Consider the following 16,459-nt stretch of genomic DNA (forward strand, 5'->3'; position numbering starts at 1 on the left):
TGACCCACGCCCCCTACATACATTGTCTCAAGCAACATTCACCTCATCTTTGTTCGCGTATAGACCTGATGGACCTCCCGGTTTCACCAGAGGCGGCGTGCGAGCCCACATTCTGGTACTTTGCATACTTGTCTTTCACCGAGGGGTCAGGGGCCCTGGCACTAGACAACGACGGGGGTTGAGACGTCGAAGCATAGGCCGTCATGGCCGGATGGCGCAGGATGCCCGGGTAGTGGTCAGAGTCTGTCGCTGGTCTCTTTGCACCCGCCGCCGGAGAGTACCTGTCCGGATGCGGTCTCTTCTGGAACCTTGGTGGTGCGGCGGGCAGCTGATAAGGGTTTTGAGAAAGATTGAATCTGCGTCCCGAAGCAGCAGCAGAGGCGTCCTTCGGGTGGAGGGCACTCGGCAGTGTGTAGTGGCGGCCGCCCAAGCCGCCGTCCAACCGCCTGGGTCTCCAGCTGCGTATCAAACGCCCACGTTCCATGTCCACTAGTATTGTTCTCCTGGTGGAAGAGCCCTTTGGCGGGTCCACAGCCAAGCCTGTGGGAGCCAACTCGTGGATGCAGTTCTTGGCGTCCGCTTCTCTTTCGAAGACCACAAACCCGTAGCCACGCGACGCGCCCGTCTCGGTGTGCCTGACGATTCTCACGGAGTCGATGCTGCCGTACTGGGCAAAGGCTTTCGAGAGGTCAAGTTCCGTCATCGAGTAGTAGAGACGGGCCACGAACACCGTGCGGTATGGGTCTTTCAAGAACTTGTTTTCTGCGAAAGCCTCGGTGTCCTCCCACTCGTGGAGCTGGCGCCGGCGGGACTCGGCGAGCCGTTCTTTGGCCGAGAGCTGGTGTTGAACCAGCGGGCCCGTCTGGCCGTATTGCGCCTTGTACTGCTCGATATGCAGTTTCCATTTTCTCAGCAGAGTGATGAAAGGGGACGCCCTTGTTTCGGGCGGATGGTCGATGGGTTTCTTGTATAGAAGGGGGAGCCGGGGGGCGAAGAGCTTCTGTATTTTCGGGGGGTACTTCTCGCTTTCGTCCGCCTATTGGTTAGTAAGACACTCAGAGGAGCGGGCTACGATGGGGGAGCCCAGAGCGTTTCGGGGCCAGGACGTGGCGCCGTGGCTACATACCATTTTGGGGAGAGCTGCTGTGGCTGGGTTTGCAGGTTTGGGTTTAAAGGTGGGGGTTTGGAGGGTGGGGTTCGCAGGTTGGGGTTTGGATAGCTGGGGCCGGTCAGTGTCTGGTGACGCGAGCGATGGGGCCTCGCATGCAGTGGGGGTCTACAGGGCGCACGGCCAGGAAAGCCCAGGCGGCGAGACATGGCTAGACCGACGAGCCATGTCCGGGAAGAAGACGAGGTCGGAGCAGCGGGGGAAAACAGACCAAAAAAACAAAACAAAACAAAAAAAACAAAACAAAAAAAACAAAACAAAACAGAACTAAACTAAAAAGAGAGCAGAACACAAAAAACAGTCCGCAAGTCACTGCGCAATAAAGCACGCCTGGCGCTCGCTGGCCCGGGCCAAGCTCCGCCCGCCGCGGCGCCTCGCACATTCTAGGGCCAAGCTCCCAGCGTCCTGCACCAGAAACGGCGCCCGCCCGCAGCCTGGCCCTGGGGCCTCCTGCTCCATAAACCACCAGGACGTCAACCACGGCGCGGCCCCGCTCGAGCATTTTGGCCCCAGCACGCGGATCCCAGTCCACACGCCGCCCGACCAAACGCCGCCGATAATAAGAGCCAAATCCGCCCGAGCCAACTCCTACCGAGCCAACTCCGACCGAGCCAACTCCGACCGAGCCAACTCCGACCGATTTAAGTCCGACCGATTTAAGTCCGATCGAACCAAGCCCAACCGAACCAAGCCCGACCTACCGCCATGGATTTCGTCCCGGACGCCGTGCAGCAGGAAACCGAGGCCTACAATTCCGAGGTGGACCTTCTCACGCTCCCCATCTATACCCGGGCGCAGCTCCGGCAGTACAACGGCCAGGCCCGGCCGCAGCTATTTGTGGCCATCAAGGGGTACATCTACGACGTCACCCGGAACGAGCTGAGCTACGGCGCCGGCAAAATCTACCACCAGCTCGTGGGCAAGGACGTCAGCAGGCTCTTGGGCCTCAACCGGCTCCAGCTCAAGCCCGAACCCGGCGCGGAACCCGGCGCCGCGCACAGCAACGAGTGGGACTTCAGCGACCTCACCGAGAAACAGCGGCGCACGCTCGACAAATGGGTGTTGTTTTTCAGAAAACGCTACAGAATCGTGGGCGTGGTGGTGGACTACCAGCCCCGCACGCACGCCGTGGAGCCGGACGCCTGCATCAACTAGAATACGGGGTGTTCTTTTTTTTTTTTTCAGAAACAGCGGCGTCTTGTCTCGTCCAAGCGGAATCCCACGAAACCACGGCGTGGGTGTGTGGCCCCGGGCGGGGCCCCAATATATATATTGTGTCCAGATCCGCCCGCTCGCGGTCCGCTACATGGGCCGCGCTGGCTGGGGTGCGCAGTTCCCGGTCAGTGCGCACCCATTCAGGCGTGGTTCTAGAACGCGGGCAGAGGCTCCAATCCACAGGCCGCTCCCGCCGCCTAGCACCGGTGGGGGCGTGGCAGCGGCGTCACGGCCGCATGGCATAAAACACAGGTTTTGGTTTGTGTTTTTTGCAGCCTTCTCCGGCCGCTGGCCGGGTGTCCCGCAACAGGGCCTGGAACATAGTAAAAGTGCTCCGGGGCCGCGTTCTCTGCCTCCACAGGCGGTGCGACGCCCGCCCCGCCCAAAAGGGAAAACGCCGAGAAAACCGGCGTGCAAGCTGAGATTATTGCACTAATATTGCGCCAGCACCATCATGGCGCCACAGCAATAAACGACGGATGTGGCCGCAACAAGGCACAGCGCCGGCCGCACGTGGCCCCGTAGTCCTCGGGCCCCTGCTTGGCGCTGCGGCTTGCAGGCCGTCTTTTCTCCCGCCTCTTCGTGGTGCGGCAGAGGCCGGACGTGTAGAGCCTCTCATTCTCGCCCTGGCCCATCGCCCCAATCATACCGCGCTAGACGCAGTGCCAGCCCGCGGCAGCAGACACTCTCTTTTCTGCGGGTCTAACTAGCAGGTGCACGTATCTGGCCCAAGCATACCTCTTTTTTTTTTCCGTGCTGGGCAGGACATACCCCGTTTTTTTCTTTCTGTTAAACCGCCGGCCACGCTGCCAAAACCGCCCGACTTTCCGCCAGCCCACCACCCCGCCAACCACACCCCTCCCGGCCCGGCCCGACGCATCTCCTGTCTACATCCCACCATGGATTCTTCCAAGGCACAGCTCCGGCTGCAGCTCTTGGCCAATGAAACGGGGCTCCCCGAAAACCCCCAAGTCAGCACAATGTCGGCGTTTGCCGCCCAGGGCCGGATGCAACACCCCGCAATGCCCCAGATTTACAATCCCAACGGCCCGCCCATGGCGGACCCCCGCATAGGGGCGCCTCCAAACAACGCCAGCTATTCCAACCACGACTTGATCACGCCCGTGCTCGAATCCGCCGCTCACCCGAGCGGGCCCTCGTCCCGGAAGGCCTCGATGAACTCCATGTCCATGCAACGCTTGTTCCGCCGGAAAGGCAACCTGGGAGGCAAGTTCGACGATGAACTCGGAGCGGACATTGGCGACATGGCCAACACGAACATGTCGTTCAACGACATTGCCCACCTACGCGGTGCGGGCAGGTACAACACCTCCGCCATGGGAAACCTCGACACGGCCCCCATCATCCCGGTCGTGGGAATGCCCGGGTCTGGTGGCGCCAAGGGCCTCAACAACGTCCAGTACCGCAAGCACATGAACCACCAGAAGAAACTCAACTTGGCGCAGAGCGCGCGGGCCATGTCTCTTGCTGGCGGCGGCAACCCCATGGTGCAGCAAGACCCCAGATCCATGTCGTTCACGAACGCACCCAACACGCGCGCCAACTCCTTGGGGACCCCGATGAATGGCATGGGGGGCCCCAATTCTCGCGCCATGTCGCTCAACTCCAATGCCATGTTCAGAGGCCCGCAGAATGGCACATACTATGGCCCGGGGCCCGCCATGCAGAGACCGCTCCCGGGGATGAACGGGCAGTACGCGCAGCCACACTACGGGCCTCTGCAGAACAACGGTCTGTTCCAAAACGGCCTGTTCCAAAACGGCCCGCCCCAAAACGGCCCGCCCCAAAACGGCCCCTATATGGGTCAGCAGGGTGGCCAGGGCCCGCCACAACATAATCAAATGCACATGAATGGACCTGGAAGCCCGCAGTTCGCTTACCAAAGAAATCCACACACCATGTCCTTGCGCTCAGGCGCCTCGCCATATAATAGAAACGGTCCTCAAGACCCAAGATCAAACTCGTTAAACAGCGCAATGCCCATGGTATCTGCGCAGAGGCAATATGGGCAATACGGTCAAAACACACAGCCAATGATGAATGGTGCTGGGTATCCACCGCAAAAGAATCCCATGGGACTTGGCACCAGTGTTTCGCAGAACGCATATCAACACAACGGTTCTAACCCGCTGACTCCCGGCTTTGAGCAGTCACAGTCGCCACATCAGTCGAGCAAACTTCCTCCAGCCACAGAAGCCTCCACAGATTCTTTGATGAATGTTTTAGAAGAGGACGAGGATGAAGACATGGCGAAAGGTTCATCAAGCGTAAAATCAAGTCATTCGCTACTCAAGCTTGGTTCTTCCGCAAACATCTCGTTGCCGTTGTCTGTGCTGAACTCTGATGATGAACACGTCTACAACTTTGAAAACCAGGACAGCCCGCAGATATCAAGAAAGTCTACTCTTAAGAAGTCCAACTCGATGCGCGTACGGAAACTTGACTTATTTAACACACATTCAAGAAGTACCCTCGATCCCGGCTCCTCGAAGAAGATCATCGAGACCGAAGATCCCGAACAAAGCGTCATACCAGCCGAGCTCGAGAACTCCGACTTTGAAAGGCCATTGGCAGGTGAATCCTCCGAATCGGTATCGAAACAAAAGAAATTCGAAGATCATACTGTGCCCGAGACGGCAGAAGCTGCTAGAATGAAAGTCGACGAAGGAACCAGCGCCTCAGAGCCTGTCCGAAAGACTGAAGCCATCAAGCTCAAAAGCTTGACCAGAAATACAGTTTTCGGAATGTTTCGCCGATCTTCTGCGGTATCGCAAACGGAGTCTGACATTATGCCCGCAGCTGATGGCGCCAAAAAAATCACAGAAGAGCCAAAGACTGACACTCTGTTACCAGAAGAAGTTGTTCAAACTGATTCCCTCTCAGTGAATTCCCGTGGGACTCACTCAAAAGAATTAAGTGAATCACCAAGCAATGTGTCTAGCTATAGCACAGATGCTGCCAAAAAAACTGAAACGAATTCAACTCAGGATTCAATTGATTCGCTCCAAGACCGGTTGTCAAAACTGAAGATCTCAAGTGAAAAGCCAGAAGATGGCGATCTGAAGCAGGATCATCATGATCGATCTGTTTTGCCCAAAGTACGTCAAAAGCACTCTGTGGTTTCACTGTCAAACTCGTCCAATGACGTTTCAAATCAGTCGCCTGCTGTGAGAGGGATGTCATCTATATCGAGATCTAATTCAGAGCTTAAAATGAAAGGCCTTGTTCCGTCTAGTGTTCTCCTTCAGGCTGATGCTGGTGATAAGATGACGGAATTGCCAGAAGCGAGAGGCGAGAAAAGAAAATCAATCCAGCTGAAATCCCGCAATTTGATGAAAAGACTTTCTCTTACCAACTCCAGAAAATCAGTGGCCGAGGAAAGTGAGCGAATTGATCAAAATTTTGGAAGTAGAAGAATTTCTTCCTTACCCAATCAAAAAAATACCAGGCCCCTTGTGTTCACAAAGGAAGAGCTAGCTATCATGACATGTAACCAGGAGCTACAGAGTGAATTACAATTGGTAACAAGCGAGCTTGCCTTTTCGATCAAGCGCGAAATAGCTTTGGAAGCCAAGATTAGATCTAAATCACGGCTTCCCGACAGCTCCGATTCAAGTAAACTGGCCTCAACTGATTCCTTAGAGAGATCGAAAACCATAAGTGAACTACAGGAGAAATTGAACAAAGAAAGAAAGTTGAGATTCATCAGTGAGGAGCATGCGATCCTCGCAGAGCATGGCCAGAGTCCCAGTGCTCTAAAACTAGACTATGAAAAAAATGAAATTTACAATCAATTGTTGGCCAAGAACGACATGGTTATCCAATTGCAGGACAAACTCGACGATATAGCTGCGACCCAAAGCAAAGATGTTGGAAATGATCTAGTTGGCCGGTTCAATGATCTTTTAAAGGAAAACGCTGCTCTTAAATCGAAACTAGAGAAGAGTGAAGCCGAAACAAACTCACATTCTGGCTCAGGCTTATATCTGACGAAAGCAACTCCTGAGGAATTTTATCACGAGTGTGATCAAGCTGCAATTATGTCGTTGAAAACCCAAAGGGACGAATTGAGGGACACGATCACAAAAATAACATCATCTCGAAATGTCGAACTCAAAGTGGCTCAAGAAAAGATAAAGATCTTGGAAGCCAAGCTCGAGAAAGTGAACTCGATCAATTCCAAATTGAGCAAGAGAATGGAAAAGTCAGTTTCTTCAAATGGCTCTGCCCACTTTACCAGTGGGCAGGGAGGCAAGCTCCAGGGATTTTCGATAATCGCACCCTCCAAAAAAGTCCTCGACGACTAAAGACAGATTACTTAGCGTCCATAACTCTCGATAAAAAGATTTATTTTCAATAAACTAGAATTGAATGTGTGATTCTATAAATTCCTGAATAACTTTTCCAACAATAGGACCCTGGTTTTCTAAATTCCTGGTGTTATAAGTCAGACGCTCAAATACACCCTTGTCTATCTTCTGTTCCTGAGCCATGAGCTCGAGTAGGTTCAAAGACTCCGCAGTGGTGAACTCGGGATGGCCCTGGAAGGTGAGAACCTTGATTGGGCCCGACTCCGTGATGAGTCCCTGAATAGAGCATTTGGCAGTGCTTCCGAGATTTTGGAAGGAAGTGCCGGATAGTAAAGAATGCGTGGACGCTGGCGGCATTCCATAGACGATATCACGGTGGAACTCCACGAGATTGATGTGTTGCAAGATTTTGCCGTCCTCGGTCTTCAAGGCAGAGCGGAACGGCGACCCCGGGATGTCCAAGATGCTTTTGTTCAAGGAGATGGTCGTTGTTCCTGCCTCCCAGCCGTTCTCGGGCGAGTTTCGGTTCACCTTGCAGCCCAAGTTCTTGGCCAAGATCTGGTGGCCGAAGCACAAGCCCACCATGGGGAAGTTGGGCGTGTTGAAGAGCGTTGTCTGGATGAACTTGTCGAGCGGCGCGATCCAGGGGTGGTTCTCCAAAAACGAGTCCGTTCTGGAGCCGGTCAAGATGGCCCCTTTGATCGCCCCGTCTCTGATTCCCTCCGACAAGGCAGAGAGCATGCGCTGGCAGCCCTGCGCGTTTTGCTCGGCACGATCCGCCATGGTCACATCAAACGCAACCTGGTATTTCACAAAGCCACATTTGCTCCGGCCCAAGAGAGAGATGGCATTGTCCCCAAAATCACCAAAGGTCTCGGCCACCCCTGCGATGGGGGTATCTAAGACAAGCACAGCCACGTGCGGTTCCATGATGGACAGCTGTTAAGCAGGAGAGGGCGGGCAGAACGGGAAGCAAGAAAAAAAAATTCCGGGTGCCAGTGGAACAGACGGATCAGCCATATTTTTTCTCTGGGATTTTCCTCCCGGGGCCTGATTTTCCTGGATCCTGGCTGGGGCCTCGCGCGGGGCCAAGCCCACGAATATTCTGCGCGGCGCTGCCGACTGTTTTCGCACGGGAGAGGCACGGGGCCGCGCGCCGGCAGTTCCTGCTGTTGCGAGGCCCTATTGTTCAGCTTGGGCTACTGTTCGGGCGCTCTGGATATTTTCGGCGACGCGCAGGGCCATTGGTAAAAGGGCGCTTTTTGCCTGCTGCGGCTCGGGCATGAAGACACTTTCGATGCTGTTATGATATCATATCATAACAGGTGCCCACTGAAGATTTGGCGCGTGGCAGTGCCCGTGCTCCGCCGTGTCTTTCTTGCCCACGAAGGGCTTGGCTCTGCCGGGCCGGCGCTCGCTTTCGCGGGGCACTCTGGGCCCCGCGCCTCCGCTCTGACTTAGGGGCCGGGCTCGCGCGTGGCTTCCCGCCTGCCTCCTCTATACGGGCCGAGCGCTCGCTGAGGATGGCATGTTCGGGCCCGCACGGTCAGTTTTTTTTTTTGGACTTGTCGCGCCTGGCTGGTCACCACGAAAAGCCAGACAGCCCGTCCCTGCAGTTTCATTCCAGCACCGGAAAAAAGACGGCCTTGGAGGGAAAAAAACACGCTCTTCGGTCTCCTCCGTACATAGTTCAGCCACAGGCCTTTTGCAGAAGTTCTCCGTTCTTCCACTCAGCCGCAGCAGATCCCAAGCATCTCTGCTCAAAGTCTCCCATAAGTACCTGGCCACCAGTCTTCGTAGAGCAACCTCAGCACGCCTGGCACAGCCAACAATCACCGGGTTTTTCTAAGCGGTAGCCTTGCAACGCATCCTCGCTTGAACACGCCCACCGCGCCTGCCGCTTCCACATAACGCGTCTCTAGACATGGACGGAATCCAGAGGTCCGACGAGCGAGCGGCCGACTCCGACTCCATCAACCAGGCCAACGGCGGCGCCCCTATTTCAAATCTCAGTGCAGGCTTGAAGTCCGTGTCCCTTAGCGACCAGCAGCAGAATGCCGTCAACTTGAACTTGCTACAGCAACATCTCCACAACGAGACCTCGGAAAGCCCGCTTCTGCAGTCCAGAATCAGCTGCTTTTTCGCCAACCAGCCCACGGAGGGGTACACGCTTTTCTCCCACCGCTCGGCGCCCAACGGCTTCAAGGTTGCCATAATATTGCTGGAGCTCGACTCGCCGTTCAACACCATTTTCTTGGACTTCAACTCCGGCGAGCAGAGGGCCCCCGAGTTTGTCTCCATAAATCCAAACGCACGCGTGCCCGCCTTGATCGACCACTATAACGAAAACACGTCCATCTGGGAGTCCGGCGCCATTGTGTTGTACTTGGTTTCGAAGTACGTGAAGGAGCGTGGCGACTGCCCGCTCTGGTCCAACAATCTCGTGGAGCAGTCGCAGATCTCCTCCTGGCTTTTCTTCCAGACCTCTGGCCACGCGCCCATGATTGGCCAAGCCTTGCATTTCAGATACTTCCACTCCTGCTCCGTTCCTTCTGCCGTGGACAGGTACATTGAGGAGGTCAGACGAGTGTATGGTGTCATCGAGATGGCTTTGGCTGAACGGAGAGAGGCCTTGATCATGGACTTGGACAGGGACAATGCCGCAGCATACTCGGCGGGCACCACCCCGTTGAGCTCCTCAAGATATTTCGACTACCCCGTTTGGCTTGTGGGCGACCGTGCCACAGTTGCCGACTTGTCCTTCGTTCCATGGAACAATGTCGTTGATCGCATTGGTATCAACCTCAAAGTCGAGTTCCCTGAAGTCTACAAGTGGACCAAGTACATGATGAGACGCCCCGCAGTTGTGCGTGCGTTGCGGGGTGACTGATTCTCTCTGCCGAATGCCATGCGCAGCGTTTTCCAAGAACGCAACTGCTGGGTCAAGGTGAGCCCGCTGTCATGATCACCATTTGCCGAAAACATGACTGAACGAGAGATGGTGTCTTCAAAAATAATTCACTAATTAACAAAAGCGTTGAAAACAGGCAGTGCTCCGAGGCAATCCTCGCAATAGATCGGTTCTTCTCAACTGACCGATGCAGATCCTGTCAAATGTTACTGGTGTGTTTGTTCGGAGCATGAGTTTTCTTGAGTATGTAATATATCTTCTGTGTTAATCTCGCTAGAAATCACCGTCGGGCGTAGTGTAATTCTTTTCGGCGTAATCCCAGAGAAAGCTAACGACAGATGGGACAGTTGAGTTGATGCCGCACTGAGTTCCGTAGCTCTTGCCTTCAAGTCTCAGGTCAATGTATTTTTCGAAATCTGAAAGCTCGCAAGAAAAGCCTGGCCCGTCTTGACAAGTCTTGATGGGGATCACGGCATCGTTTACCACGTACCTCACATATGTGGCATCACCACAGCTAAATTTTTCTGTGATCGTTCTTGCCCCTTGAGGTGTTACCTGGATATGCGAATATGGGATCGGGAAGGGAATGTGGTCGGTAGGCAAGTCTTCGTCCGGCTCAAAAAGACCGAGGGCGGCATGGAAGGTCTCGATTTCGTTGTCGTGAGTGAAACTCAAAAGCACCCTATAGGCAGGGCTTTTTTCCATCAAAAAGTTTCTGGTGGCATTCAACCAGGCGGATGAGACAGTGGCACTCAAATTGTTTCCATGAGAGTTGGCATAGTAGTTGTCCAAGTCTTGGAAATATGAGTAGCGGACATATTCTTCATTTGTAAATAGATCGCAAACTGGCGAAGAGCCACGGACATTGATTTCATAGGCACACCACTGGAACATATTCTTGACGTCCGAAGTGGTCAAGTTGAATTTTTCATTGTCTTTCATCAATCTCTTTCTCGCACCATCTAAGTACGACTCATTGTATTGACCAACAATATCCTCGTTTATGTCCCATTGATAATTAAGACAGCCGTAGCTTGGTGTCATGGAGTTGGCGCCCATACTTGCATCCTCATCCAAGATATAATATTCCACAGCTTCATCTGAATATTCGTCACCCATGAAGCCTCTGGCAAAATAGTTGCTCGTTTGATGAACTCTGGCAGAATTGGCAGTGAATACTTTGAGTGTCTCAGCAGACGCATTGAACAACGAGTTGTATTTAGCCCTAAATGATAGCCCGTGCTTCATAGCATCAGTTGTTCCTGAAAATGTTCCCTCCGAGTTGATTGAAGTTGTCTCCGTCTCGTAGTTGTTCTCGTTGTCAACAAAATATGTATAGTCGTTGAAAAATTCCAACTCCCCTCTAAAAGTTCCATTGTATAATTTCACTTTGTCCATGATTGCCTCAAACCGTTTCCCGTAACTCAGAGATGGAAACCTCTCACCGTGTCTAGACATCAAATGCACCTGTTTCAAAGAACATTGGTCTGGGATATCTGTGGAGATTCCAAAACCAGGATGTTGCACATAAGGCCCAGATCCACCCAAAAATCTTACGACGTTGTAAGATTCCACCGATGCCTGTTCTGGTGAAGCTAAATCCCTATAAAACAGCTGATCCACGAGGAGAAGTCCGCCATTAATGAGATTGGAGATTGCAACCATTGTTTTTGAAGCAGGATGGGTCGCGAAACTTTTTGTTGTGAGGCTGAAACATCTACAGGGGAATTCATGTAGGTATTTATAGCTCTGAAAGTTTTCGGTAAAGATGCAATATGCATAATTATGCATGATCTTCTTTTTCAAACTCACTGCGATGCTTATGTAGCCCGCCTCAAATATCATCGAAATCTGCTACAATCGATGGGTTGTATAGACTGCTCACAAGCAGGTGGTAAACGAAACAGTGAAAGCAAGCAGATTCTTCTGCTTGATAACTCTAATTTCTGCAAGTTTGTTTTATTTTCAATGAGCAAGGTTAAAGTGTATTTAAAGCATATGGTGAAGGCAAATGCGACGAGGCATTCACTATATGGTCGCGTGTATGATTGGAATGTTTAAGTCAACGAATCTTTCGCGACTTGGCGTAATACTATTGACGCAGATGTCTTTGAGATCTGAGGAGTTCCGAATATTAGATTTTGGAGACTTACCACGGAAACATTCCTCCCGGATATTTGGAAAATTCAGAATTTAGTTATGTGAGCCTGGCGGCGGAAAGCAGCTTCTTGGGCGTGTAGTACATGTATATGCGGCTCGGTTATGCGCTTGCAGGGCAATTATATGAGTGGTTTTTGGTCGCACGTTGGGGTAAAAGGCTGTCACTGAAGGCATGCATGCATTAGGTTTTATGACAGACCGGCATCGCAAAGACGGAAGAGGACGTCGCGAATGTTTTATATTTACTTCCTTCCCTTTTTGGCACCTTTCTTGCTCTTGTTATCCGACGCATTTCCACCTGGTAAAACCAACTTCAATTTGTTAACCGAGACAACACCAATTAAATCGTTCGACTTGAGTGATTTGATGATTTCGTGTTCCTCGGGCCAGTCAATGTCAGGGTCTTCCTTCAGGGCGTCAGTTTTCCTGCCGGTGAAATAGTTCAAAGATTCTGTCACGCTCTTGCCTTTCTTCGCCATGCCTGGTTGAATTTTAGTTTTGTACTTGAACTTGCTCAAGGCAGACCAAGGGGCAAAGACTGGAACAGCAGTAGCAATTGTGTCCATTTTTCCTGGCTTAGCAATAAGGGAATCGAGCAATTCCAAGTATGATACCGAATCATCCTCATCATCCCCCTGCAAATACTTTTGTAACTCTCTTTCTTCAGCCCTTTGTTCTCTCTGTGCCCCCTTTTTAGCAGCGGCATATTTCTTTCGTTCGAGCTCTGCTTGATGCTTGGCCTCTTCGAGCTTTTGCTTTTCAAGATCTTGCACCTGTTTAAGGGTTCCTAATGCCTCCATTCTCAACTTTCTTTCCTCTTCGTCTTGGTGGGCGTACTTCTCGTTAATTTTCTTCATTTTCCCTTTTTTACCACGCACAGTCTTTGTTGAGCCCACGGTTGATTTGGAAATTGTGTGTGGGGTTTCCGTTGGAAAGGCGGGCGCCTCCGTGACTTCTCCCACGGCTTCCTCTTGGTCCACACCTTGTTTAGTGGACAACTCGGGCTCAATTGACTCTTTGCTGGTTATGGTGATATTTTCGAGGTCTCTCTTTTTATTTGTGATTTCAATCTTCAATCCATGTTCAGTTTGACGGTCAGTTCTAGCTTTAGTGTAAGCAGTTGCTGTTTCTTCATCACCAAGCCAATACAACCCGAATCCCATCACTAATTGAGCAGGCGGCATAAAGTTCTTCTTCCCTTTGAAGTTTAGGCGGCCCGGGCCCAATAAAGAGTTGTCAAACTCTTTCTTGGTGACTTCGCTTCCTTTAAGCCACCAAGCAGAGGCACTGACTTTGCTATTCCAAGCGTGTGATGCCAGCATTGCGAAGATACCGGCTTGGAACAATGCAGTAGGCGAGACGTCCTCACCCTGGAAAGGGTTAAGAATGAATACATTCAATGAATTCTCCATATCAGACGAGACAAAGTAACCACTGTCACTGAAGTGTCTGTAGTAAATCATGTCTATTTGAGAGTCATCACGACCCGCCAAGCACAAGTAGTTGTCCGAAGTAACGAACCAGTAGTATTTCTCGAACCAGTACTTTGGCCGGATAGAGCGAAGAGCATCATTTTCACCTTTGAGGTTTTTCGCAAGGTCTCTTTGAATTTTCTTCTCCGCATTCTTTAGGGCCATGCCCGAGCTCTTCTCAACTTTTGTTTGTTTATTCACGGCCACTTTTTTGGAGTCGTAATAAAGCCGAGCATTTGCAAATGAAGAAAGTGTCAAGTCAATGTCCACGGTGATCGTGGGGATAGAGGGTTCTTTATTTCTTGTTGACTGTTTCTTTTTGGCTTTTTGCAGTTCAAAACTCTCAACTGACTCGGCATCTGAGTCCGTCTCAGATTCTGCATCTGAAGAATCTGGGTCAGAATCTGATTCCGAACTTGAGACATCAGAGTCCGATGATGAATCTTCTAAATCGGAACCCACAATTTCCAGAGATTCAGGTGCTGCTTCAGGATCTGGCAATGCGAGCTTGATCTTATTCTGTAACAAACTGAGAGGAAACCGAAAGTACTTCGCTTCGCCTTTCCTTTTCGCGGCATCAAATTTTATAATGTTCTCGATATCGGTCCAGTCCATTTGCTTGTTAAGCATGGCTTGCAAATACCCCTTACATTCTTCGACGAGCTGAGCATGGTGTATGATGGTATTTCCCCTTTTCTCATTGATCTCCTGTTGCGTAAGTAACAGTTGGATTTGTTTGTCACGTTCGCTTCGAGCATTATTCAACCGCTTTTCTGCGTGCTGCTTTTGACTCTGAATGCGTAATGCGTATTTAGTGGACTCGATAGTGGAGAAAAAATTATCAAGCGTCTGGTTGTAACCCTTAACTGCTTGGAAACGAAGATCAGATTTAATTTTATGAGGTGGGAACGGGTGGAACTCATCAAAAGTATACTCGAGCGAGTCCAGATCTTCTGGATTGTAAAGTGGATTCTTTTTTTCGACAATGGTTCCTTGGGACAAGCCATTCTTTGCGTTATCAATGAGTTCATCATATTGTGTTTGAGCCATCTCGAGTGCTTTCACTGTTTGGAACAAGAGCTCCTGGTCACTTTCCAAACCAAGACAAGATTGAGAAGCATCGATTCCACCTCCAATTAGAGCCTTCAAAATCAAGTCACTGGATAAGTAGCTGGCATTAACAAACAAAAGCTTGTGAATTGAGAATACCTTCTTCTTTTTGTCTGAACTTGCTTCGGATAACTTGCTTTTATGATTCGTAATCCACTCATTGATATTCTGAACACTCATAGGTTGACACACAAGAGGTTCGTCCTCAGTAAACAACGAAAGATCAAACATTTTGTAAACTTCGTTGACAGCATACTTATCATTCTCTGGACCCAAGTCATTCACCAATCTGTGCAAGGCCAAAATCTTCATGTCATGATCCAACAATAAAATGTTACCCGCCGAGAAAAACTCCAACACCAAGTAAAAAAGTCCATCGGAAAATTGGAAAGCAAGAACACGGTCATTTCCCACCTGCTTGAGCAGGCTCAATCGTCTTGCCTTCAAATGTTTTCTCAATTTTGTAACAAACTTGGATGGTGCCGGGGCTGTTGGACGTTCAAAGTCGGACAAGTGGAGCTTATTGCCACAGTCAATAACCACGCTTTTCTTCGAGTCTGGCACAGAGAATTTCAACACATATTGTCTCGAGGAGCCGATGACATTGTAGATATTTTGCAATCTGTAGTTTGTGATGTTTTCCTGGAGCTCACATGTGATGATACGAAGATCCAACGATGTGATTCTTTGCTTTACTTTGTTAGTTGACTGAATATTACAAGAGTGTTTCATAAATAAAGATACTTACTTTCATAGTGGGGTGATTTGAGGTGGAAGGTGAGATGCTCAGAAGTCGATGGCCGAGTTCCTTAGCGACGAGTTGCTGAGTCGCATTCGTGATGTGGCTATTTTTATTGCTGGATATTTCGCCGCATCTACAGCGCCGCAACGACATTGAACACCTAGTGACAGTGTTTTGAAAATCACGATGTATCAAATCATATATGTCAAATTTCCTGTCTTCGAAGCTAGTATGATGCTTGTTTTTTCTCTTCAAAAATAATGTGCGTTTGCAAAAAGTCTACTTAAGTCCTCTTGATTGCACTTCTTCAAGAAAGGAAGCAGAGGGCCAATTTTGGGCCGCGCATCTCGACCTAATTCATCTGAACCTATCAGTTTTCTAGTTACTTGATATAAAGTATGCCATTGCCACTCGAAAAACAATTGGTGCCGCTCATCAAGGCCTTACAAGAAAAGAAGAAAGTAACGTTCTTTTTGGGCGCTGGTATCTCCACATCGTGCGGAATCCCAGACTTTCGAAGTCCCAAAACTGGGCTCTACGCCAATCTCAAAAGACTAAATCTCCCATATCCTGAGGCTGTGTTTGATATCGACTATTTCCGAGAAAACCCAAAGGCTTTTTACACTCTCTGTGATGAGTTGTATCCTGGCAAGTTTTTCCCTTCGAAATTCCATTTTCTTTTGAAATTAGTGCATGATAACGATCTTTTGGCTAGGATATATACCCAAAATATAGATACAATGGAAAGCCTTGTGGGCATCCATCCAGACAAAATTGTGGCAGCCCATGGCTCCTTTGCCACAAATCACTGCATTGAATGTGCAGAGCCCATGGAAACAGAAGATTTGGTCAAACTAATGGGCGATAAGTCTGTAAATGACGGTATCCCTCAATGTGGCAAATGCAAAGGTTATGTCAAACCAGATATTGTCTTCTTTGGTGAAGCTTTGCCTGTTCGTTTCTTTGATATGTGGGAAGAAGATTGTGACAATGTCGACATTGCAATTGTCGCTGGAACATCTCTCACTGTGTACCCTTTCGCTGGTCTACCCGCTGAATGTCACAAAACTTCCTTGCGAGTTTTGGTGAACAACGAGGTAGTCGGTGATTTCAAGACCAAGAAAAGGAAAACCGACCTTCTTATAACTAATGATTGTGATGTTGTGGCCGAAACTATAGCAAAAGAACTAGGGTGGGAGCAGCAGCTCCAGAAGCTAATATCAGAGGAAAAGAAAAAATTCGATGCCAAGTCAAAGACCTCGTGCGGTGAAAACCTTGCATTGCCAGACTCTGAGGAAGATGACGACAATTATGAAGTGGACAAAGAACGTGGACAGTTGGATCAAGAAC

General features: G+C 50.3%; 8 protein-coding genes across 8 annotated transcripts; 4 read left to right on the top strand and 4 right to left on the bottom strand.

Annotated features, from left to right (window-relative positions):
• Nucleotides 1-6: 6 nt before the first annotated feature.
• On the bottom strand, nucleotides 7-1,224 carry METBIDRAFT_135582 (U1 snRNP complex subunit). Its single transcript, XM_018854388.1, has 2 exons — nucleotides 1,127-1,224; nucleotides 7-1,036 (listed from the first exon to the last, which is right to left on the bottom strand). Exons 1-2 carry the CDS (start codon nucleotides 1,127-1,129, stop codon nucleotides 44-46), a joined length of 996 nt encoding a protein of 331 aa, XP_018709297.1. The 5' UTR covers nucleotides 1,130-1,224; the 3' UTR covers nucleotides 7-43.
• A 649-nt stretch (nucleotides 1,225-1,873) lies between these two features.
• On the top strand, nucleotides 1,874-2,323 carry METBIDRAFT_48062 (uncharacterized protein; the record flags this gene model as incomplete). Its single annotated transcript, XM_018858255.1, has 1 exon — nucleotides 1,874-2,323. One exon carries the CDS (start codon nucleotides 1,874-1,876, stop codon nucleotides 2,321-2,323), a length of 450 nt encoding a protein of 149 aa, XP_018709298.1.
• Nucleotides 2,324-5,886: 3,563 nt separating this feature from the next.
• METBIDRAFT_80169 (uncharacterized protein) lies at nucleotides 5,887-6,711 on the top strand (the record flags this gene model as incomplete). Its single annotated transcript, XM_018859184.1, has 1 exon — nucleotides 5,887-6,711. One exon carries the CDS (start codon nucleotides 5,887-5,889, stop codon nucleotides 6,709-6,711), a length of 825 nt encoding a protein of 274 aa, XP_018709299.1.
• Nucleotides 6,712-6,765: 54 nt separating this feature from the next.
• METBIDRAFT_13996 (putative amidotransferase) lies at nucleotides 6,766-7,644 on the bottom strand (the record flags this gene model as incomplete). Its single annotated transcript, XM_018854467.1, has 1 exon — nucleotides 6,766-7,644. The coding sequence occupies one exon, from the start codon at nucleotides 7,642-7,644 to the stop codon at nucleotides 6,766-6,768; it is 879 nt and encodes a 292-aa protein (XP_018709300.1).
• Nucleotides 7,645-8,638: 994 nt separating this feature from the next.
• Nucleotides 8,639-9,604, top strand: URE2 (Ure2p; the record flags this gene model as incomplete). The annotated part of the gene is made up of 1 exon (XM_018859185.1): nucleotides 8,639-9,604. The coding sequence occupies one exon, from the start codon at nucleotides 8,639-8,641 to the stop codon at nucleotides 9,602-9,604; it is 966 nt and encodes a 321-aa protein (XP_018709301.1).
• METBIDRAFT_33840 (histidine phosphatase family protein) lies at nucleotides 9,451-11,320 on the bottom strand. Its single transcript, XM_018856405.1, has one exon. It carries the CDS (start codon nucleotides 11,288-11,290, stop codon nucleotides 9,899-9,901), a length of 1,392 nt encoding a protein of 463 aa, XP_018709302.1. The 5' UTR covers nucleotides 11,291-11,320; the 3' UTR covers nucleotides 9,451-9,898.
• A 251-nt stretch (nucleotides 11,321-11,571) lies between these two features.
• On the bottom strand, nucleotides 11,572-15,532 carry METBIDRAFT_61911 (uncharacterized protein). The gene is made up of 2 exons (XM_018858320.1): nucleotides 15,116-15,532; nucleotides 11,572-15,057 (listed from the first exon to the last, which is right to left on the bottom strand). Exons 1-2 carry the CDS (start codon nucleotides 15,260-15,262, stop codon nucleotides 12,028-12,030), a joined length of 3,177 nt encoding a protein of 1,058 aa, XP_018709303.1. The 5' UTR covers nucleotides 15,263-15,532; the 3' UTR covers nucleotides 11,572-12,027.
• HST2 (histone deacetylase) lies at nucleotides 15,508-16,371 on the top strand (the record flags this gene model as incomplete). Its single annotated transcript, XM_018855338.1, has 1 exon — nucleotides 15,508-16,371. A coding segment is annotated over one exon (864 nt), but the record flags the coding sequence as incomplete, so codon positions are not given.
• Nucleotides 16,372-16,459: the final 88 nt, after the last annotated feature.

This window comes from Metschnikowia bicuspidata (genome assembly GCF_001664035.1).
Source record: "Metschnikowia bicuspidata var. bicuspidata NRRL YB-4993 chromosome Unknown METBIscaffold_10, whole genome shotgun sequence".
NCBI classification, from domain to species: Eukaryota; Fungi; Ascomycota; class Pichiomycetes; order Serinales; family Metschnikowiaceae; genus Metschnikowia; species Metschnikowia bicuspidata.